At 51.0% G+C, this 21547-nt stretch overlaps 3 protein-coding genes across 3 annotated transcripts; 1 reads left to right on the top strand and 2 right to left on the bottom strand.

The window, feature by feature from the left end:
- Positions 1 to 1051: 1051 nt before the first annotated feature.
- Positions 1052 to 2814, top strand: LOC136300109 (C-C motif chemokine 4 homolog). Its single transcript, XM_066202253.1, has 3 exons — positions 1052 to 1326; positions 1827 to 1941; positions 2398 to 2814. The coding sequence occupies exons 1-3, from the start codon at positions 1257 to 1259 to the stop codon at positions 2483 to 2485; spliced, it is 273 nt and encodes a 90-aa protein (XP_066058350.1). The 5' UTR covers positions 1052 to 1256; the 3' UTR covers positions 2486 to 2814.
- Positions 2815 to 8627: 5813 nt separating this feature from the next.
- On the bottom strand, positions 8628 to 14293 carry TRIM50 (tripartite motif containing 50). Its single transcript, XM_066202248.1, has 6 exons — positions 13686 to 14293; positions 12965 to 13060; positions 10908 to 11138; positions 10784 to 10806; positions 10098 to 10210; positions 8628 to 9592 (listed from the first exon to the last, which is right to left on the bottom strand). The coding sequence occupies exons 1-6, from the start codon at positions 14121 to 14123 to the stop codon at positions 9021 to 9023; spliced, it is 1473 nt and encodes a 490-aa protein (XP_066058345.1). The 5' UTR covers positions 14124 to 14293; the 3' UTR covers positions 8628 to 9020.
- Positions 14294 to 15013: 720 nt separating this feature from the next.
- Positions 15014 to 16076, bottom strand: LOC136300111 (C-C motif chemokine 5-like). The gene is made up of 3 exons (XM_066202256.1): positions 16004 to 16076; positions 15625 to 15739; positions 15014 to 15170 (listed from the first exon to the last, which is right to left on the bottom strand). The coding sequence occupies exons 1-3, from the start codon at positions 16074 to 16076 to the stop codon at positions 15071 to 15073; spliced, it is 288 nt and encodes a 95-aa protein (XP_066058353.1). The 3' UTR covers positions 15014 to 15070.
- Positions 16077 to 21547: the final 5471 nt, after the last annotated feature.

The raw sequence follows: 21547 nt of genomic DNA, 5'->3' as shown, positions 1-21547 counted from the left end.
GAACACATATCCTTCTAGGAACACCTCACTACATCTGGACAGCCCTCAGCTCTTCCCAAAGCGCTCATCCCCTCCCTGCTTGGCCTTCCCTCTCCTCCTCAGGGAGTCTGTCAGACCTTCGTGGCTCTCTCTGTGGAGGCTGGGGGTTTCTTCCCAATGACCCATCCCTGTCTCAGCCCTTGCCCAGCCTTCACGGAGCTCTTACTCTCTCCCATACATTGTACAGCTTCCCCAGCCTGTGGTCATTTCCTCTCATTAAAGAGACAGGATACTCTTTTCTTCCCAACATCCCAGTTTCTGCCCATGCTCTCACCCCACAGTTAATCTGCTCCTCATTTTCAGAATCACTGTTTCTTTCCTCATCCTGCTCCTGGAACTCCTTCTGCCTCATCTTCAGGATTACCAATTTCCACACTTCTTTCAGCTCTCTGCATCCCCATGCCCAGACTACCAGTAGCCCTTGAAATGTAGCTGTATAATCTGTATAAAAAACTGTATAATTAACTTGTAATTTAATGTCTCCTTATAGGTCCTGGAATGCATCAGGCCATTCCAGGATAACAAGCAGCCCATCTCAGCTCTACTTTCCCTTAAATTCAGGAGGAAACTTGAGTGTTACGTCTTCTCAGACTCCTCTTTCATGCCCACCACTACCTATGCCAGTGCCTGCCATGGTGTCACAGCTGCAGGACATGCCCTGAGTCACCTCCAACCATGGGGAACACATGCAGGACACTGGTGACAGCTCCCACCTCTTGCTCATGAGGCAGCAAGGGCTTTGCAGATATGGGAGGGGAGAAGTCTATGGTGAAGGAGACTTCAGTCTCTTTTTCGCTAACCAGCCTCATCCCACTGATGCTCCTGGGCCCTTCAGCACAGTTCTTGCATGGATACACTCTCCCAGCTGGGAAGGTTGGGTAACAGGGGACTTAACAAATACAGTAACCTTCACAGAGGAACTTCTTACTAAGGGAAACATAAGAGAAGCAGAAATAGCCACAGTGACTCTTTCATATCCTGTGTCACTGGGGAGGCACTGAATCGAGCAGGGAGCTTCATTCTTCCGGGGCTGGGGCTGCTCTGTTCCATCACGAGACTGCACCACAAGTGGACCCTGGTGGAAATTCCACCATGCCTACGTAAGCCACTGCACAGACCTCTCGCCCCATAAATTGAGGGGCTGCTGATGGTCTCAGCATCAGACAGCAAAGAGGCTTCCAAACTACTCCAGCTCCAGCCACCACTTCTCCACCAACATGAAGGTGTCTGTGCTTGCCCTCGCCATCCTCATCGCTGCCTTCTGCTACCAGACCCCTGCTGCTCCACGTAAGTCCAGACTCTCTCTCCCCACCCTTTCTAAGTGGGGACAGGAGAGTTGTCGCTACTGGGACAGCCCCTTCTGGCAGCACTTCCACTCCAGTTCCCTCCCTCTGTCCCACCATCTTCTGGCAGGTGCTCCAAGGCTGTGGGACAGGCATAGCTCAAAGACCATTAGCATAAAAGCTAAAGGCTTTTTACCCTATTTAGGCTAAAAGCACAACCATGGCCCCCACTCCTGCTACAGAGGTCAAATGTGGGCACCCTGAGGAAGGCTAGGGCTGGCCAGGTTTGGTCTGGGAGATGTTGCCTGGTGGCATGAGCTGTGTCAATGCCAGCTCAGAGTGAACACAGCAGGGAAACAACTGAAGGAAGAGGAAAAAAAAAACATCCTTTCTCTTACTCTTCCACATCATCCCTGCTCCCCAGACGCAGGGCTGGGTGATCTCAGGTTCCTGTCCTGTTCCCCATCCCTTACCACTGCTAATGACTGTCTTTGCCCTCCACAGTTGGCTCCGACCCACCAACCTCCTGCTGCTTCTCCTACGTCTCCCGGCAGCTGCCCCGCAGCTTTGTGAAGGATTACTATGAAACCAACAGCCAGTGCTCCCAGCCTGCTGTTGTGTAAGTCCCTCCTCTGGGGCAGGGGTGGTTTTGGGCTGAGGAGCCAGGGTGGGAAAGGCCCCTTTTCCAAAGACAGGGAAGGAAGGCTGGGGTAGACAAGTACAAGAAGTACAAGGTGATGCTTGGAGCACAGAAGCCACATGCTGCTCCTGCTCTACCCCTTTGCAGATAAAACTGGTGGCTGCTGGGTAGGATGACCAAGGCATGAAGCTGCTCATCCTTGGGAGAGACTGGGTTTGGGCAGTGCTCTTGTCCCAGCCCTGGAAGTGTCCATAGCCAGGTTGGATGGGGCTTGAAAAAATCTGGTCTAGTGGAAGATGTCCCTGCCCATGGCAGGGAGTAGAACTGGATAAGCTTTAAGGTGCCTTCCAACCCAAACCATTCCATAATTCCATGATTCTGTGATTCTCCATTCAGTACTCTCCCACCAAAAACTGACCTCCTTGCACCCCACAGGTTTATCACTAGGAAGGGCCGGGAAGTCTGTGCCAACCCCAGGGAGGACTGGGTCCAGCAGTACGTGAATGAGCTGGAGCTAGACTGAGGTTCTGGACAGATCCAGCTGCTGGGACGGACGAGCGTGACCAGCTGGGGCCCATTAGAAGTGCTTCAATGTCATTTAGAGCTAGCAGAGAAACTAAAAACATTCCAAAATCCAACTTAATGTTGTGCTACTTAATTTTTTTATAGGGGAGGGATCAGGTGCAATAACTCTGAGATAAAAAATAATTTTATTTTATATATATATATATATATATATATTATTTTTTTAACCTGTAGACTCATGTTATATGTTCTGTATTTAAGTAACTGTATTTTTGACATAAAATTCAATTCAGATGTCAGTAAATAAATATTTTTGTAATGACCTTCTCTGTTTGCCTTTGCTACAATCCTTTGGGTGGCTGAAATTAAAATAGTGACAAGTTCTTTATTTCCTTTTCCACACTGTCAAAACTCGTACGAGCTTTCTGTGCCTGAACATCCTGTTTTGCAAAATAATAACAAGAAAAGCCATGACGAAGGAGTCATGACAAGGGCAGGGATTACATTCAAGTAACTTGTCTCAAGCTTTTTATAAGGTATTTAATCTCCATTCATTATGACAATTGGAAGCTCATTAAATTCCACTGCTGGCCCCATTATAATCAATCAAAATATTACGTTTAGAGGCTGAAATTTAATACATTGGCTGTTTTAGGGAAAGCTTTCTGAGAGCTACAGCTAAAATGGATCAGCTATTTCCAGAGCTGAGGGTGGAAAAAATATGTTTCACTACAAGAATTTTAGAATTACTTCATTAAGCTCTCATCTAGCTGGGACATGAAGCATTGCAGATATTCCCTCTCAATAATACCTTGACTCCAAAACCTGCTCATCTCAGGAGATGCCTGTCCAGAAATGACCATGACAGACCCCAGCCCAGGGCAGGACCTGGCCCTGCAAGGGCCCATCTCCCCTTGTTCCCCCCCGGAGCTGATGGAGATGGAGCCCACCTTAGTGAAAGTATTTCCCACATCCCTGATGGCATTTCCCACACCACTGATGGTATTTGGGATGCTCTGATCAGCTCTGGATAGGCTCTGTTGGATTAACAAGGAGGATTTGAGTTCCTCCTGCCTGGATCTGTGGTGCAGTACATGGAAAAATGCCCAGCTCACCCCACTGCATTTCCATACTGGATTTGGAATTTCAAACATAAACACCAGTAGGACACAGAGGAGCAGAGTAGGAGGCAGCCCTGGGGAGGGGTGACCTTGAGCAGACACAGAGGATGGGTGGTGAGCAGGGAGAGGAGGCTCAGGTGGGGTTGGGAGGGATCAGGGGGACGTGGGTGTGTCTGGGGGAGGAAGGAATATATCGCTCCTCACTGCGGGAAATGCAGCCCCCAGGGCCCTGTGGATCCCATCAGTCATCCCACCCCAGTGCTGACTGGATCCAGGACCAAAAATAGCACCCTGGGAGGAGTGTAGTGGGGTAGAAAGCAGGACCAGAGCCCCCTTCCCTGAGACGCTGCTGGGAGGGGAGGGAGCCCATGGCTGGGAGGTTCAGATGGATATCACCACCCACATATGAAGGTGGTGGCTTTGGTGAAAGCCTGACTTACCAGACCCTCCATACCCCAGGGCCAGCTCCAGAAGGAGGGCTCATCAGGGCCAGGAAAACATCTTGGCCACTGGGTACCAGCCATCCTGGGTACTGCTCAACAGATTTACCCTCAGGACTGAGATTGGCACAAAGCCTAGGGCCCAGAGCTGCATTCACTCCAGAGAAGAGAAGGGGCAGGAGACAGGAGGGTGAAGACCTGTGATGGGATTATCCCAAAATCATTTGAGCCTCCAGCTCCTCTTGGACACAATCCCCGCCTGGCCCCGTGGCACTGGTAGCAGCCTCACAGCCTCAGGGCTTCTTGTGGAAGGTCACAGGGTCATCCAGAGAGTATTATCCAGCCCGGGCACTGCTGGAGCCTGCGGCAAACAACCCCTTGTGCAGTGTCCTAAAGCACGCGGGGCGCATTCCAGCCTGCCACAGCCGCGCCCTCCCCCTCAGCTCCAGGGTACCTCAGCTAGCTCCTCACCACTGTTCCACTATTCCGAGAGCCTGCAGGAGCCTGGAATTACTCATGTCTTCCTTGATCTTGCACCCACCAACGTGTGACAGCTCAGAGGAGCCAGCAACGAGCTGTAACTCCACACCCTGGGCAGAGAGGTGCGAAATGAGCACGTTCTGCAAAGGATGAGAAGTGGCCCAGAGCAGGATGTGGTTGCAGTACCCATGGCACCATCAGCTCAAATCCTCTCCCAGGGATCACCCTGCCCTGAGCAGTATTTGTGGTTGGTGCAGCTGTTTGAGACTGATTTTGCTACTCGAGCTGAAGGATGCAAGGAGACCCTAACATCGTGCAATCCTTGGGTCACAGAGTCATGGAATCATAAAATCATGGAATGGTTTCGGTTCAAAGGAACCTCAAAGCTCATCCTGTTCCATTCCCTGCCATGGGCAGGGACACCTTCCACTACCCCAGGCGGCTCCAAGCTCTCTCCAATCTGGCCTTGGACACTTCCAGGGCTGGGGCAGCCACAGCTGCTCTGGGCACCTTGTGCCAGGGCATCCCCATTCTCATGGTAAGGAGTTTTTTTCTCCCTAGGGAGCTCATGCCCAGGGCCCTGGGCTAATTGTGATGCTCAACCCTCCCATAAACAGCCTCATGGGGTGCTCCAGCAGGTGGACACCAGAATCACAGAATATGCTGAACTGGAAAGGATCCTTAAGCTTGAAGCAACAGATGAAAATTGAGGCTGGGACCAAGAGGAGGGTGGTTTTCCAGAGAATTTTCTCTGGATTCAGATCAAAAAAAGAACAATGCTGTCAAGGGTTTTGGAATTTGTAAACTACTCATCCTGAAACCAGAGTGTGGTATTTACTGAATGTTTTGCATAATGTATATAAAAATAATTAATTGGGGGGGGGGGGGTTGGTTAGTTGGTTTGATTGGGTTTTTTTATTTTGACAAAAGTCCTGGGCAAGCCTACCTGAACAAAAATTCAATCATTACTATGATAAGTATATCATTATTATAATGTACGTGCACATCTCTCCATATTTGCTGTTTACATCACTCTAGTGTGTCTGTACGCATTTTGAGGCACATCAAATGCCAGAGGAGTCAGAGGCTGGAGTCCAGCATCTCACAGAAGGAGGAGCTGGGCTGTGCTGATGGTTGTGGATTGAAGCCAGTCAAGGTTCGTGGTCTGAGCTTTTACATCTCCACTTTTCAGAGAGGAATTAGACACACTGAAGGCAAAATGTTTGTGCACCCAGAAGTGACAATTCCATGCCTTCCTCCCCATCCCAGGGCCCTGGTTTGCCACAGGGAGAGGAGGCTCAGTCCTGCATCCAGAACTGCTATTCCCAGAGATACCATGTGTCACCTCTGAGGGGCCAGAATCCAAAAATATAATGGAAAAGAGGATGTGTTTGTATGCTGCATATGAAAGTAGTGTTTTCCTAAAGTGGTGAGATATCCCAAACTTCCAGGGCTAAGGAAGACACAGAAGTATTACAGAGTATGTGCCTGGCTGTCTCTGTGACAGCCAATAAAAAGCAGAATTGGCCATGAGGACCCAAAAGAACATTTCCACTGAGTTCTTAGAAAGACACAGATGATGACTCCCAACCCCCTGAGATGATGAAGCATTTTCTTCTAGAAGAGAAAGATGCAACATTTTTGAGAAGGCACATTTCTAAAGCTGCAGATCTGTTAACTGTGCTGAACTTTAACAGGGGACACTGCCAGCGCCTCAGAGTGAGCAAACTACCCCGGGAGCCAACGCCTAAAGATGTTACTTTAATGTACTGATTGCTCAGAAAAACAGTAACACCCTCATGGTCCATGGTCCCTCTTCCTGATGTGGTATCTCAAGGGATGCCTGCCTTCAGCCAAACCACACCCCTTGAGCAGAACAGTCCTGTTCAGAACAGGCTGGGGTAATAGTTGGACTCAACGACCTTAGAGGTGTTTTCCAACCTGAACAATTCCATGATTCTATGGTTCTCTGCTGTGCTGTGCAGCCATTCCCTGTGGATGAGGCTGAGCAAGATCTGGTCCTTGCAAGACAGGGTCTTGTGGAGGCCAGAGCCAGACATCAATGCATTGCCACCGAGGACAGGGACAAATTCCACTTGCCATGGCTTAGAGAGAAATCCTGCTTGCAAATCACCCCAGGATCAGTTTCAGGGCAGCAGAGAGCTCCCAAAGCCAGGACCCAGTGCTCCCAGCTGCTCTCCAGCTGCCCATTGCCAACCAGTCTGGGCACCAGAGGGCAGACTGGTACCTGCCCCAAAGCAGTTCCTTAGTAGCAAGTGATGCAGAGTCCACCAGATGGAAAATCTGGGAGCCTACTCAGAGCTATCTCATACCTTTGAATTCTACTGTCCTTCCTGGGGGAAGCAGATTCATGACTTCTAGAAACACTTTGGATGCTGCATTGGGGTGACTTCACATCCTTTCTGCTCATTCATTATTTCCCCTACTTGCAAGATCTCTGAACTGTTGCACTTCCTTCTGCTTCTCCAGGAAACAGTTTACCACCCCCCCCCCCCACCCCCCCCCCACCCCAGCAACAAGTGACACTTGTTCGTCACCTGCCAGGATCAGGTTGCTCTGGACAGTTTCTAGTCCATCACCTCCTCCCACCCCTGGTTCAGTGACATTTACCCTGGTTCCTTTCCTGCACAACAGGTTTCCATGGCTGTCCTCACAACTCCCTCTACCAACTGCCTCTGCTTTCAGCCCTTTATCAAGGCCTCGAAGTTCATGTCCTTTCTTATCTCCTCAGGCTCCATAAACTCCCTCTCCATAGAGTGTATGTAAGATCACAATCTGCATATATCTCCAGGGTGTCAAGGCACTGCAGGACCCACTGAGACATATCATCCTTCTCCTTCCTGGGACATGGCAAAGCTGTGACTGAGCTTGTCTCACTAGTCTGTTCTCCCTGTTGTGCAGTCTTCAAAAGATCCTGAAGGAGTGTGGGACTCCTGAAAACACAGCAAAATTCAGCCAAGAGGAACTGCTCTTCCAGTCAAGCTAATTTTTCTCCAGAAGGCTCCTAAAGCATCATCCAGGTCATCCCTAGAGAATTGGAGAGAGACAATTTACAAGGGCCTGGAGTGACAAGATAAGGGGGAATGGCTTCCCACTGCCACAGGGCAGGGTTAGAGGGGATATGGGAAGGAATTCTTCCCTGTGAGGGTGGGGAGGCCCTGGTATAGGTTGCTCAGAGCAGCTGTTGCAGCCCAGGAAGTGTCCAAGGCCAAGCTGGACAGGGCTTGGAGCAACCTGGGATAGTGGAAGGTGTTGCTACCCATGGCAGGGGGTGGAACATGAGCTTTAAGGTCTCTTCCAACCCAAACTAGTTTGGGACTCTATGATAAACTGTGCTGAGCATATCAGACTTCCAATGAAGCAGCTTCTTGATTTCTGTCTGAAGGACATGATGCACAGGCACTCCAGCTGGTAGTCCAGGGCTGGGGGCACTGCTTGCACCCCATGTGCCACGGGGCAGTGTTTCATGCACCCAGGGCAGTGTCTCCTGCCTCCTGGCACTGTGCAAAGAGACCACAGCCCCACTCAGATTCAGATGGGCTTTTCCTCCAGCGACACACTGGCAACCTGTTCAGGGCAAGAGCCTTGGGGCAGCAAGACAGCCTGGAGAAGGGATGTCCCACGGGATGTACAGACCAAATGTGTACATAGGTGAGTTTGGGCTATTTTTCTTTCCCTGGGTCTTGCAGCCCTGAAGTACCCCTGCCCTGTGGTGGGCAGCTCACCACACTTGGAGGTTTCCCACCCATGGGGCTTTGAGGGGCAGTGGAGAACCTGGAGTTGACAGACCTGGAAGCGATCTTCTGACCAGGGCACCAGAGACAGCAGCCCAGGGACCACCCACACCCACACAGACATCCTCTCTCTTCAACCCAGGCTCCAGCACCACATGGCTGGGGTGAAGCCACCAAACAGGCAGCTGCCACTCTCAAATCCCTGCCTGGAGAGCGCTGCTGTGTCCCACAGATGTCACAGCAGGATCTCTCAAGGATCCTCTCTGGGCTGGAGAGGACCATGTCCAGCAGCACCCTTTGCCCTCTGAGATATTTTGCAGTTGCAGCACTACAAACCCACACCATGAACTACACAAGGCTCCCCAAATCAAGCCTTTATTGCCTTATTCCAGTACAATTCACACTAAAGTCAGCACTACATGGCAGGCTGGGCACATACGCTGCTTCAGCAGCCTGTGAGATGAGCATCAGGGCATCAGTGATCAGGGGACGCCCCTGTCCCCACCAGTGGGACAGAGGGTTATGGCACATCCCTGCTGTCAAGTGCCTTCCCAACACACGGCACACAGTGGGTGTTACACATAGCAGGTCATCCCAGCAGCCAGAACCCTGTGAGAATCCTGCCAGGACACTCACCAGGGTACTGAGGTTTTTCCCTAGTGCTGCCCCACTCACAGGGAGAAGCTGGTTGGGTTCCCAGGTCACTGCCCACCACTGACAAACCAGGGCAGCCACTCTCACAGGATGATGCATCCGGTCCCCTGCGGGTCCCTGACCCAGGAGATCACCAAGGGTTCTGCATTTCTGCCCCCCAGAAAGGCACCCAGGAAAAAGAGAGGCCGGAGATTGCCTGAGAACTTGTCAGTGAAGGTGTAAATGTGGGAGCGATCGCTTACATTGTAGAAGGAGATCTCTCCCGCCTCATAGTCCAGGAAGATCCCGACACGCCGGGGTCTCACACTCAGGGTCAGGGGGGAGATGGGTACGGTCAGGGCCTCATAGGTGCCCCCGTTTTGCAGCCGCAGCACCCAGTAGCCATTACTGGGGGTGAAGAGGACAGAGCCTTTCCGGCTGGCAGCCTCCCGGCACAGCCCCAGGCCCCACTCGGGCTTGTCTCCCACCTGCACTTCCCAGTAGTGGCGGCCCGAGAAGAAGCCCGGACTACCCAGCACCACCGGGGCGGTGCCAAACCTCTTGGGGTTGTCGAAGAGGGACAGAAGCAGCTTCTTGCTCCCGCGCCGGACACTCTTGCGGTCCTCGGACACAGTGAGGTCTGGGTGCGCCGTCTCTGGGTCCAGAATCACGTCCACTGGAGAGAGAGAAGGGTGGAAGATGGACAAGGCTTCAGGTATCTGCAGACACAGACACAAGCAGATGCCTGTGACCTGGGTGCTGAGCTCTCCCAAACGGTCCCACATCCTACAATTATTTGCTTATGGTTTTGCATTGCTCCCAGCACTGCCTGGCAGTGGGGAAGTGCAATACAGAAAATCAGCCACATCAAAATATTTGGTGTCAGGCTGCAGAGCCAGGGCAGAATGAGGGCAGTTCCACAGCTTCACAAAGAGCCAACACTGAAAGCAAGAGGTCATGGACAACAAGTTGCTTGAAACCCCTGAGCGATATCCTGGGCTTCAGGGTCCCCTCCCTATCCATCCAAGACCACAACAAAGGTCTTCCCACCATGAAACCAGCCTGAACTCAACAGTGCACAAACTGGGAGCAGCTGGACAAAGCTTGTTGGAAAAACCTCCCAGTGCCCCAGGGTACTGTGGGAAACATGAGTCCAAATGTGCCAGGAGCTGCCTCCTCACCTTTGAACTTCTTCAGCATGTCCCTCATGCCCAGGCAGCGCTCAGGAATGCTGTAGTTTTCCTTCAGGGTAATGGACACAGCCTTGGGGGATTGGAACTTTACCCCTTCACACCTGAGAAGAGAGGGATGCCCAAGGGCTGTATCCAGAGCCTGTGCCATGGCCCCTCTCTGGCCAGAAGAGGGGTTAATGCCCTTTTGTTGGCTCCATAGATCCAACAGCTCCCTCGAGCTCTGGCTGGGAACAGCACTAGGGATAATTGCTTGCATATAGGCAATCCAAATGAGATCAGAGGTAAATGATACAGGGAGCAGCAGTGCCAGGCCTGGGGAAGGAAAGAACAAAGCCACTGGGCAGCATGTCCCTTCGCAGGGGACACAGCTCACATATCACAAGTCAGACAAGCCCTTGGCTCTGAGCCCCTGGAAAAAGTGGATGGTACCTCTGAGGGACTGTCTCAGTCCCTCCTGTGTTTACCCCCGGAGGACCAAAGCAGATGCTGGGCAGAGAGGATGGGGTGGCTGCTGTGGAACAGACACAAACATCTGCCTTCAAAGCCTGGAGGCAGCTGGGACAATAGGAGCAACAACTATGGTGCCTGCCAGGAATAACCATGGGTACTTGCCAGGAATAATCATGGGTACCTACCAGAAATAATCATGGCACCTACCAGGAAAAATCACCCACCTGCTCAGGATGCTTTTCATGTCCTAGAAGACAAAAATGGCTCAGGGTTTGTCTGGGCCAAGCCACCCACCCAGGTGACAAAGGCACCACGACTGAATTAGTGGTGCTGGTGGCAAAGCCTGACCTTGAGCAGCCCATCAGCTGGCTGCTGGCTCTTCTCCTTTATCTCCAGGATCAGCTCCTCCAGCAAGCACTTCTCCTCCACCAGCCTGGCCAGGTTTTCATTGATCAGCAGCAGAATCTGTTTCTCTTCCTCCTCCAGCTTCTGGAGCAGTAGCTTCTCCTCATCAGCCAGCAGCCGATGCAGCTTCCCAAACTCACTTATAATCCTCTCACGCTTTTTCTTTACTGTCTCCTTGGGATAAGAAGATTCATGGGTTGAACGTCATCCAGGCAGCCAAGACAGAGCTGGATGCTCCAGCATCCGTGCCCAGCATCAGGCCATGGGAAAACACTGCATTGTTTTGATAAGTGCATGAATTGAAAACCCAGCCGGAGGCAAACTTGTGCTTCCACCTCACTGGAGTTCCCACTCCATATCCTCAGTTTATCAGCAGCAGGACTTTGCCTGGGGCATTTCTGCTCAGCTGGACCCCAGATATCTGGGATATGTGGGGCTACAAGGAGGTACCCTCAAGTGTCGGGGTAGGTTTTTATTACAACTCCGTACCTCCAGCCAAATCCAAGGTAATAAACTGCTTGGACAGGTGGACAATGCTGGAAAAATCCCCAGTAAAGGGCAAGAGGTTGAAAAATCAAAAAAATCATGGAATGGTTTCAGTTGGAAGGCATCTTAAACAACATCTGCTTCCACTCCCTGCTATGGACATGGACACCTTCCATTAGATCAGGTTGCTCCAAGCCCAACCTAGCCTGGCCTTGGACACTTCCAGGGATGGGGCGGCCAAAGCCTCTTGGGGCAACCTGTGCCATGGCCTCAGCACCCTCACAGGGAGGAGTTTCTTCCTCATATCTAACCTAAATCTCTCTTTTTTTAGTTTAAGATGGTTCCCTCGTGTCCTGTCTCTATCTGCCATGTAAAAGAAGCCCTGGGGGCTGTGGAGAGATGGAAAGGCAGAGCCCAGGAGGCTCTCTAGATCTCACTACAAGGTGAAGAGCCAGCAACTGACAGGGTCTGCCAGTGCTTTAGGGTTTTTCACCTCATTCCTAAAAACTGACTGGAAACCTGGAGCTGCAGAAAGACACTCTGGGGTGAGCTCAGGCCAGGAAATGTCAGAACAAAGAACATAAAGGAAAGGAAATTGAACTCCACTTTTTTTCCCATCCAAGTATAGCATTCCTTAGACCTGAGTCATGAAGACTTGATAAGCCAGGACAGCCTCTTCCCCTCACCATACACATGGGACTTTGCTCTTTTTGCTATAAAAGTACAACCAGAGGAAGCTGGAGGCAGCTGAGCCACAGCCCTGAACCTTGACTAAGGCGGATGGGAGGACAGTGACACAGCTCTCACAATCTCTGTCCCTCTACCCCAATGGGGACAGAGGGCTCATAGGGACATCCTCAAAACCCACCACGATTTGTCTGGACTGCCACAGACAAGGGAGCTGAGCAAAAAACTAGGGGAGTTCTGAGAATCCTGTTTTCCCTGCCAGAGCTGATTAACCATTGTCTCAAATTCAGAGCTGGATAACTCATCCTGCAGTTTAATTTCCTTTTCTGCAGTTACTTTTACTTTCCAGCTTTCACCCCAAGGGACTTGAAATGCCGCTGTTTGCTGGCATCTGCTCCTCCCAGAACTTCTGAAATTGGGCAGAGGTGCAGTAATTCAACTTTTTTTTTCGTATGGAAACACTTCTGGTTCCTGTTGCTGTGGAGCAGAGCTCATCCCACATATCTCACGCCTGGCTTGGAGCTCAAGCACATGCCGTAAAACAAAAGGCAATAAAAAATAGCCCAAGTCTACTTGTTTAACCAGCATAAAGTCGTCATGATTCCTGGGAATCTGCCATGCTGCTCCTTGCAAACCTTTTTAAGGAGCCACACACGTTTACTGAGCCCGGCTTCCAGCATTGCTCCTACATGTGACCGGAGGACATGGGAACACATCTGGGGACATAGATTTATCATTTTCTCCAGGCTAAGACCATTCAGGGTGGGATTTTTTTTAATTCTGATATCTCTGAAGTTCATTCTTTAAGAATTAAGACAGGCACCTGCCTTGCACTCCTGAGTTTTCATCCTTTCTGCTGACTCACGCTTCTTCACCTCTTCCACTTCCTGTGAAAGATTCTCCAGGGATTTCTGGAGTTTGACCTGGAAAGAGGAAAAATGGGCTCAGCCCACCCCAGTAGCATCCGCAGAGCACTGCAGGTTGGCTGGGTCCCTTCTGCCTGGGGGGAGACACTGACCCGGTGCTAGGCGGTGCCAGGACTGGCACCCGAACCAAGCAGCTGTGCTCTTCACTCGCAGCGTTAACCCTCCCCATGCTCCTCAGGTTTCCTCTATGTTTTTTCTCACTATAAGGTTCTGGAGACCAAAGTGACAGCCCTCTTTCCATGCTGGTGAAGGGTGAATGGTGGATCATAGCTGGGAAGTGGAGTTTGGGTGCCAGCATTCCTCCACCGAGGCAAAATGTCCTCAGGGACCCACTGGCTCAGCTTCTCCAGGAGTTGTGAATGGGCAGGGAGCCAGGCTGCCTCCCTGAGCTGGATGGACTGGGTGAGCCTGAGTCCTACAACAGTTTGGAAGATAAGGCGGGTCCAGTGTGAGGACGGGGGGGGGGGGGGGGGGGGGGGGGAAGGAGCGTCACCGTCTGCACCCTCCCTTCTTCTGCTTTCCTAGCGGTGCACTGGCCATGTCGGGGTCCCGGTGGCCGCACTCCCCCGTGCCAGACTGCCGCGAAGCAGGACAGGGACCCCGGTGCCCCACCCTCCCCTACCTTGTAGACGTGGGCCGCCTCCTCGATGGGGTAGACAGTGTGCGGGCGGTGGTGCAGGGACTCCCGACACACCACGCAGATGGGCTCCTCGTCCTCCTCACAGAACAGCTTCAGGCGCTCGTCATGCTGAGGGCACAGGGGGGTCCCCGGCTCCAGCTCGGGCCCCAGGCCGCCCCGCAGCCCCAGCTGGCGGATGCTCTCCACGATGTTGGCCAGCTGCCGGTTGGGTCGGAAGCTGCTGCGGTGGCAGGAGGCCCGGCACTGCGGGCAGGAGAAGGGCCCGTCGGCCCACAGCCCCTTGTCCTGGCAGTGCTTGGCGATGCAGCCCCGGCAGAAGTTGTGGCCGCAATCGATGCTGACCGGCTCGCTCATGTACTCCAGGCAGATGGGGCAGATGGCCTCCTCCTGCAGCCGCTCCAGGGCACCTGCCAGCGCCATGGTGGCCCGCTGGTCTCGACGGGCACTTCCCTCGCCCCCTCGTCAGCCAGCAAAGGCGGGCTGGACTGGCACAGCCCCACGACAAGGAAGTACCGGCAGTGCCATGAAAACCTGGAGGACGAGCCGGCCTTGCCGCCTGATAGCACCGGCCACGGAGCCTCAGTGCCGCTGGGGGGAGGAGCTGGCACCGGCCGGGACAGCTGCAGCCAGCCCCGAAGGCTGGGACTGCCTCCAGCCCGGCGGGGCAAAGCCAGAGAAAAACCCCGCGGGGAGAGCGGGACAGATTAGGAAGCACTAGAAATAACCCGTGGCCAGAGACAGCCCCGGACCGGGACGGTAGTGGAGATGGGGTCGGGTCTGGTGTTGGCTGAGCTCAGCAGCCCATGGAGCCCCTTTGACACCTGCCCGCTGCCCAAAGATGTAGGCCGAGGTCAGGGACCCCTCGCCACACCAACAATTGTGCCAAAACATCCCCTGTGACACCCAGGCACTGCAGAGAGCCGGGAGCTTGGGAATGTGCAGGAGGCAGGAGGGACAGGCAGGGTGAGAAGTGCCCTCCCATGCATGCACAGAGGGGCTGGGGCTGGGGGACAGCCAGGTGTCACCCCATCACCCACACACCCTCGAGTGTCAGCCCTGACCCCCTTCCAGCCACTGCTATGCACCCCAGTCTCTGTCCCAAGAACCGCTGGGAGAAGTTGCAAGTTTTGCTCTTCTTTATTATACAAAAATAACTTCAACATATTCAGTACAAAGGAGAATGAAAAGTTTCACTGAAAATGTCAAATCAATTAAGACTGCCTTTGCACAACCTTCAATAAAAGGGCTAAACACTGAGTTGAATACCCTGCCAAGTTCCCAGGCAATGAGAAAATGGAATATGTCTCAGAGGTGTCCATGAGAGCAGGTCCTTGCAGAAGTGATGCTTGGAGAGAACAGGGTATTGCTCATCCACTGTGCTCATTGTCCTTTAATTGATTCATTATGTCCTGGACCCACTTGTCATTAGGGTTGGCACAGACCAGCCTGTTCTTGATGGTGGTAAATCTGGAAAAGGAAATCCAGTGAGGAGAGGGAAAGCGTGACAGAGAGGAGAGTGGAACCACCTGCCCCACACCACCAGTGAAGCCCACCAGACACCTCTACAGGCTGTAAAACAGCCCTAGGGAAATAGGATGGGGGTGGCTCTATGTCCATACAGGTGTCCTGCTCTCTGCCACTTAAGCCACTTTGTCCCCAGCATCTCTACATCTGGGACACCATCCTGGCTGGGTCCCACTATATGGAGTGAGGGGGTGACCAGCAAAAGTTCTTTTGGCTCAAATCTAATAGGAAGGTCCACAAACTGGCTGCCTGGGATGTGGGATTGCCCTCTGATATGTTCCCAGGCTGTTTTCCTCACATGGGAAAGCCCTGCCCAGTGCTTTTCCATGTCAGGATGAGGTATGATGTGGGGTTTCCTGACACTGTCACGACACGCAGGGTCCCAAGATCTACTCACATCACAGCTGGTGGGGAGCAGTGGCTGCCTGTGTGCTCATACTTTACCACAAGGCTCAAGGGCAACGGTCTGGTGATGTACTCAACACAGCAGGGACCATAAAGGTTGACAGAAACTGGAAGAGAAGTTTTCTGATTACACCAGACCAGGAAAAGTGCCAGTGGGCAGAAGTAGGGTCAGAAGATGAGAAGATCCCCACTGGAGGAAGTGCTGATCCCACAATGGGCTCCCACCATCTTCCCCCCAGAGAGCCAAGGTAAGACAGGCCTCTCCTTTCCTATAGCAGATGCCGGTAAGAGAGAGCTGCCAAGCATTACTAGACCTTATACAGCAGACAGAAAGAGGAGGGAGCTCCTTGGAAAGGAGAAATTGGACTCACTTGGAGAAGAGGTGGCCTGGTAGCAGAAGACAACTACAACAAGTACAGAAAGGGCTGCTGTGAAGGTCTTCATGGTCCTGTTGGGTACAGATGAATGGCAGGAGTGAGGCTGGACTGTTGCAGTGTGCCCCTTGCTGTGCCTGGTGTGGGATCCCTGGGCTCAGCCCTCTTTATACAGGGAGACAGCAACCAAGATTGAAACATGATGGAAACATTGCTGAAAGCCATGACACAATGGAAAAAGTGCAGTGTTAAGGATACCACACAGCCCTGTAGAGGAAACCATCCAGAGCCCCAATGAGAGCAGTGTCCTGACATGGCACAGGGTATGATACCATGGGTGATAAGATACCATGAGAGGACAGAGAACAGGATATGACCTGTCATTTCATTTCCCCTGACCTAAGGATTCTGCAGAAAACCCAGAATGAGTGATTCAGAAGATCAGTAGGTGGACCTCTTGCCTAGAAGTGACAGCAGTGGATGGAGGACAACCATGGCTGTCACGCACTTGTGCTTCCCAGAACATCTGCATCATGAAGAAACAGGAGATCTCACCTCTGCCACAGCAACTGGAACAGGGAAAGTCTGAGAGTCAGGCTGACCACCCAGGTTCCCACCCAGCCATGCTAGGTCCCACTTGCAATGGGGGCTTCCTCCGTGGGACCCTGAAGGCCATTGGTGCATAAATGTGCAGAGCAGAGGGTGGAGCATGGTGCCATTCCAGACCTGGGCTCCACTTCTGTCCTTGAGCATCCCTTGCAGCCAGTCTTTAGTGAACTGGTTCTGCTACGTCACAACTTCCTAAATACCAGTGACAGCTAAAATAGTATTCAGTTCTTCATCAACATGGGAATCAGGCATTGACACATACAGAGAACTTCAGGAGCTCATGATCATGTTAGCACAGCAAAGCTGCAACGATGGTTATGTGGTTCCAGCAGTGTAGCAATAGCACCCTCCTGATACTGCTCTGTCATTGTCCCAGCTGCCACACACAGAGAAAAGATTGGCTGATTTAGCGCATATTGCTTGGGATGGGCATGGTGTCTCTGCACTGTCAAAAAAACTGCTGGAAGCAGTTACATCCCAGAGCTCCAGAAGGGCTCTGCTGTTTTCCAGGCAGAAAAACAGGGGTTTTTTGTGGACAAAGCCTCAGGAGAGTGGAGGAAGAGCAAGATCTCCATGGTGCTGGGAAATGTGTCTGGGTGCTGGACAACCACAGCCACAATGGGAAAGCCACAAAAGAGGTCTTGTTCCTCTGTGGAGGAGGATGATCACAAAATAGAATCCCTCCCCTGCCCCCCACAAAGTGGGGTTCCTTGTAGGAACCCAGAAGAGGAAATCAAAAGGAAATGAAGATATTCCCTGGAAGGGCAGATTGGAGGCCTGGGGCTCCCAAGTGCCCCAGGGCATGTGATAGATAGCCAGCATATCTCAGGAGACTGAACTCCATGGAAAAGTGAGCCAGAGTCATTAGAGGGTACAGGTGCTGCCATGGTGGGGTTTGTTTTACACAAAGTTTTTTCTCTCACTACAACTCTCTAACACTCTGTTACTATGCAGGAACAAAACCGAGCCTGGGGGAGACCGCACGTGGTGCTGTGGTGCCAGGGAGGGGCACCTACAAGCCTGGGGACTGGGGAGCTGAGGAGGGTCTGCCCACAGAGCCCTGGGAGCACAGGGCATGTTGCTGGGTTTTTGGAAAGACATCTCCTTAGCAGGGACATACCTGCCCCATCCCACAGCAGGTGGGCAGGCTCCATACAGCCCATGGATTCTCTGCTGCCATCACAGCCCAGTCCCCAGCTTAGCCCTGGCACATCCGTTCCCTTCTCTGAAGCTCTCTCCCCATGGATTGGCTTGCTTTCATCCCAGCTGCTGCTCAGGGGTTAAACTCCCAGAGTGAGAGTCAGTTGAGACAGCCAGAATCAAGGCTGAGTTTTACTTGAGAAGAAGACTCAGAATACCCTGCTCTGAACAACTGAGGAGCGCAGGATTCCTCTGGGATCCTTCCTGCTCCATGGCTTGCCTTGTACTATGTTCCAGAGCCCATTGAGATACTGGGATGAAACCTGGTACCTCCAAGGGCATGAGGTCCTACCACCACCATGGATCCACTCCCCCCCACACTGCACACAGTGGGAAAAAGATGATGTGAGGAGACTGAAACCCAAAGCTCAGCAAGATGGAGTGCAAGGACAGGGACAAACTGCCTGCCCACCTTAGGAGCAGGAATGCTCATGGAGCTCGGTGTGCCACTCCAAGGATGACATGGAACAAAGGATGGAGCAGCACGGAGGTACTGCAGTAATTCTCTGCTGAAATCAAAGCAAATATAAAACAAACAATGGAGCGACAAAGCAGTGTAGTGGATAGGATCAATGGAAAACAATGCAGCTAATGGGAACTAAGCCAAAGGAATTATCTAGATGGAAATAGAAAGCTGAACTTCGCTTAATTCAGAAATATATATTACTTTTCTCACCTCCACGTATGCTAATAACTAAAGTCAATCAAACTCCACCTAAACTGTAAATGCCATCAACTGTAACTTTACCTTTTCCCAAGAAAATAATATAAATATAGCTCTAGTGGGGAGGAAGGTCAGGAGACTCCCAACATTTTTGCGGTCAGTTATTATCAGTGGTAACCTCTAAACCTGTCACAGTCTTCTCTAAGCAGTGTTAATAAACTGCTCAGTGTGAGTCACAGAATCACAGAATCCTAGAATAAATAATGTTGGAAAAGTCCTCCAAGATTAGGTGTCACCAACATCTACTCCTTCCATCCCCTGCTTCTTCCATTTCTGCCAGCACATTCAGAAACAAACTTGCACAAATTCCCATTCAGACCAATCCTACACTGCTCTGACACATTTCCACACAGGGACCAGAATAAAACTGAGAGGAGGAGAACAGACTGGGGAATGAGCTGGAGTCTCCTCGCTGATGGCTCACAAAAACACAGCCCAGCTCAGAGCAGCTTTAGTTGAGTGTTCTGAATGTTCTGCAACATTCAACTATAGGTTTGATTGAAATGTCAAGATTTGTTTTGAAAAATCAGTATTTTATAGCAGAAATATAAATGTGCCTCAACATTGTCAACGAATTCTCCCTCCTTTTGGATACACTGTGCTGTATTTCCTGCTTCCATTCAACCAAAAGGAATTCTTGGAGGTTTCAACACTTCTGTTATTTCCCCTATTCACTGTTTTCCTCAACTTTGTTCCTTCCTTAAAGATTCTGTATTTCAGTCTTGGCTGCTCGTTCCTGCCAAGACAAATAATGCAAACCTCTAAATATTTTGATTTCTAAAACATCCTCCATATTATACATCCTAAATAGTGGCTATTTGTGGAGTCTGTAAAACCTCTGCCTTATGGTGTGCTTCAGCTATAGATAGAAACCACATAGTATCTTTGGATTCATCACCAGGACAGTTTTGGGATGTGGGAGAAAATCTCTGCTCAGCCCTGCTCCACCACACCACCTCCTGCATTGGAGTCATGTCTGGGGGATCACTTTATCACAGTGCTCCTGGGAGCTGCCAGATCACTAATGTGAGAAACTGAGTTTAACTGTGAGAAAATCAGTTGGAAACAGAAAGAAAATGACTGGGGCCAGAGATCCTAGGGTGGTGCAGCACCAAGTAAGATCTCAGACAAGAAGTATTTTCAAGAAGCATTGAGACTTTTCACATGGGAATTGAAGTCTGCAAGATGGTTAAGTGGCCGAGAAAGAGGGACAAAGCAAATAGTCCCAGAGCAGAAACCACGGATTATTCAATAGAACAGGCAAGAGGCAGGTTCAAAAGGAACAGAGGGAGGCAGCTCTTCACATGAGGAGCTCCTTGCCAAGGGACATGGTGAGCACGAGGAAATTTCCTTGAGTCTGAACTTGGATTTCAGAGCAATAAGCTTGAGAAGGTTTGGGAAATGAGAATGGCTGGGGGCTGAGAGTGCACTCCAGGGTGCAGTACAAATATTGATCTGTCTCTTCAAGGGGTCTGCTGTGGCCACATCTGGAGGTATCAAGGCTGATGTAGATGGATCCTTAGTCTACATCCTCTGCAACTGTTCATCTTTGATTCCCCAGGGCAACTGGTCCAACAGTGCTTCAGAGTAGCTTGTGAAATTGCATGGAAATCCCTGGACTGAAATCTATACACCAGGATGTGCCTCCAGATAAATATTTTTGGTAAATGTCAACAGAAAGACTCCAACAATTTCTAAGCACACAGCAAAGCAGAAATACATTGCTGCAATCCATGTAATTTTCCAAGACAAATTTGGGGAACCTATAAAAGCTTCACTTTGGAACCAAGAGTCTAAAGAGGAGGAGATGACTGGATGCTACGTTGGGATGTGGCCCTCACAGAAATATGATGGTACTTTCCAGGACAGCCAAATGATGTTTCTGCCACAACACCTTTGTTTCCCCAACAATGCGCTCAGTACTGAGTAGCCACTGGCCTGGAGCTGAGCAGGGCATGTCCAGCAGCTGCAGCTCCAAGTTTAGCCACAGTTCAGAGAAAGGAAAATAAAACCATTTGGTGTTGGGTGGGCAACAGGCAGGACTTGAGGCTGCCAAGCACCAGAGTGACGGCCGCATTCTCTTTGCACACTCTGCCGCCTGTTGTCAGCTGGAGGTACAGGGGACATCTGGAAGTCAGGCCATGGAGTTGCAGGAATCTTGAAAACAACATTTGAAAAGAGCACTAGTATGCTGAATCATGGAACTCATAGAAATCATGGAGTCATTCAGGTTAGGAAACTTGAATTCAGTTGGTTCAACTTGAGGCCATTTTCCTTGTCCCATCACTTGTTCCCTGTCGCCCCAACTTTGCCTGCTTTTCAGAATTTGTATTTTGTCCTCATGCAGCTTCAAGAAAACAATGTATATTTTTAGAATTTATCTTTTCGTTTACATATTTCTCCTCTGGGAGGAGAAAAGTAACTGATAGTAGTCTTCACCAACGAGGTCAAAGAGGTGGCAACCTATGTAGCCAATCTTGTGCCTTCTGAAAGAATTGTATATAAGATGGAGTCAGAAAATTAAATATAGAACTTCCCTGCTGACCTTCTTGCTACCTGCCTCATTCTTTCGTGTCCCTACTGGTGACAGTTCCCTAGGAGCAGAGTCTGATCCCCACCTGGCTCCATCCTCCTGCCAGGGAGGTGTAGAGAGCCAGAATGTTTCCTGTACAATAAAGGAAAGACAAGTATATACTTGCTCTCCAGATCTATGTCCACCCCTTGCTGCAGGGCCTTGTGCTCTCCTGTGTAAGCACAGGGCTCCCACACCCAACTCTGCACACCCCAAGTCTTACATAGAAATCCTTTCCTTGGTGATCCCACTCTGGTAGCCAAAGCTCCCAACACAGACATAAAGGAAGAATTAGGAAGAATTTCTTCACAGAAAGGGTGATCAGCCACTGGAATGGGCTGCCCAGGGAGGTGGTGGAGTCACCATCCCTGGAGGTGTTTAGGGAAAGACTTGATGTGACACTTAGTGTCCTAAGTGTTCGCTTCGTGCCCACCAT

This window comes from Chamaea fasciata, unplaced genomic scaffold (assembly GCF_029207755.1).
Source record: "Chamaea fasciata isolate MVZ Bird 193981 ecotype frontalis unplaced genomic scaffold, bChaFas1.0.hap1 SCAF_21, whole genome shotgun sequence".
NCBI lineage: Eukaryota > Metazoa > Chordata > Aves > Passeriformes > Sylviidae > Chamaea > Chamaea fasciata.
This window is presented reverse-complemented; position numbering and strand designations above follow the sequence as displayed.

Bases quoted from the DNA above. Each gene is read 5' to 3' on its own strand.
- LOC136300109 (XM_066202253.1), top strand. From the start codon at position 1,257: ATGAAGGTGTCTGTGCTTGCCCTCGCCATCCTCATCGCTGCCTTCTGC. The intron at 1,327-1,826 runs GTAAGTCCAGAC...TGCCCTCCACAG, and splicing joins CCAGACCCCTGCTGCTCCAC to TTGGCTCCGACCCACCAACC. The intron at 1,942-2,397 runs GTAAGTCCCTCC...TGCACCCCACAG, and splicing joins TGCTCCCAGCCTGCTGTTGT to GTTTATCACTAGGAAGGGCC.
- TRIM50 (XM_066202248.1), bottom strand. From the start codon at position 14,123: ATGGCGCTGGCAGGTGCCCTGGAGCGGCTGCAGGAGGAGGCCATCTGC. The intron at 13,061-13,685 runs GTAGGGGAGGGT...TCCTCTTTCCAG, and splicing joins AGGCGGCCCACGTCTACAAG to GTCAAACTCCAGAAATCCCT. The intron at 11,139-12,964 runs GCAGGTGCCTGT...TCTTATCCCAAG, and splicing joins TGAAAACTCAGGAGTGCAAG to GAGACAGTAAAGAAAAAGCG.
- LOC136300111 (XM_066202256.1), bottom strand. From the start codon at position 16,076: ATGAAGACCTTCACAGCAGCCCTTTCTGTACTTGTTGTAGTTGTCTTC. The intron at 15,740-16,003 runs GTGAGTCCAATT...CTTCTCTTCCAG, and splicing joins CCAGGCCACCTCTTCTCCAA to TTTCTGTCAACCTTTATGGT. The intron at 15,171-15,624 runs GTGAGTAGATCT...TTCCTTTTCCAG, and splicing joins TGCTCCCCACCAGCTGTGAT to ATTTACCACCATCAAGAACA.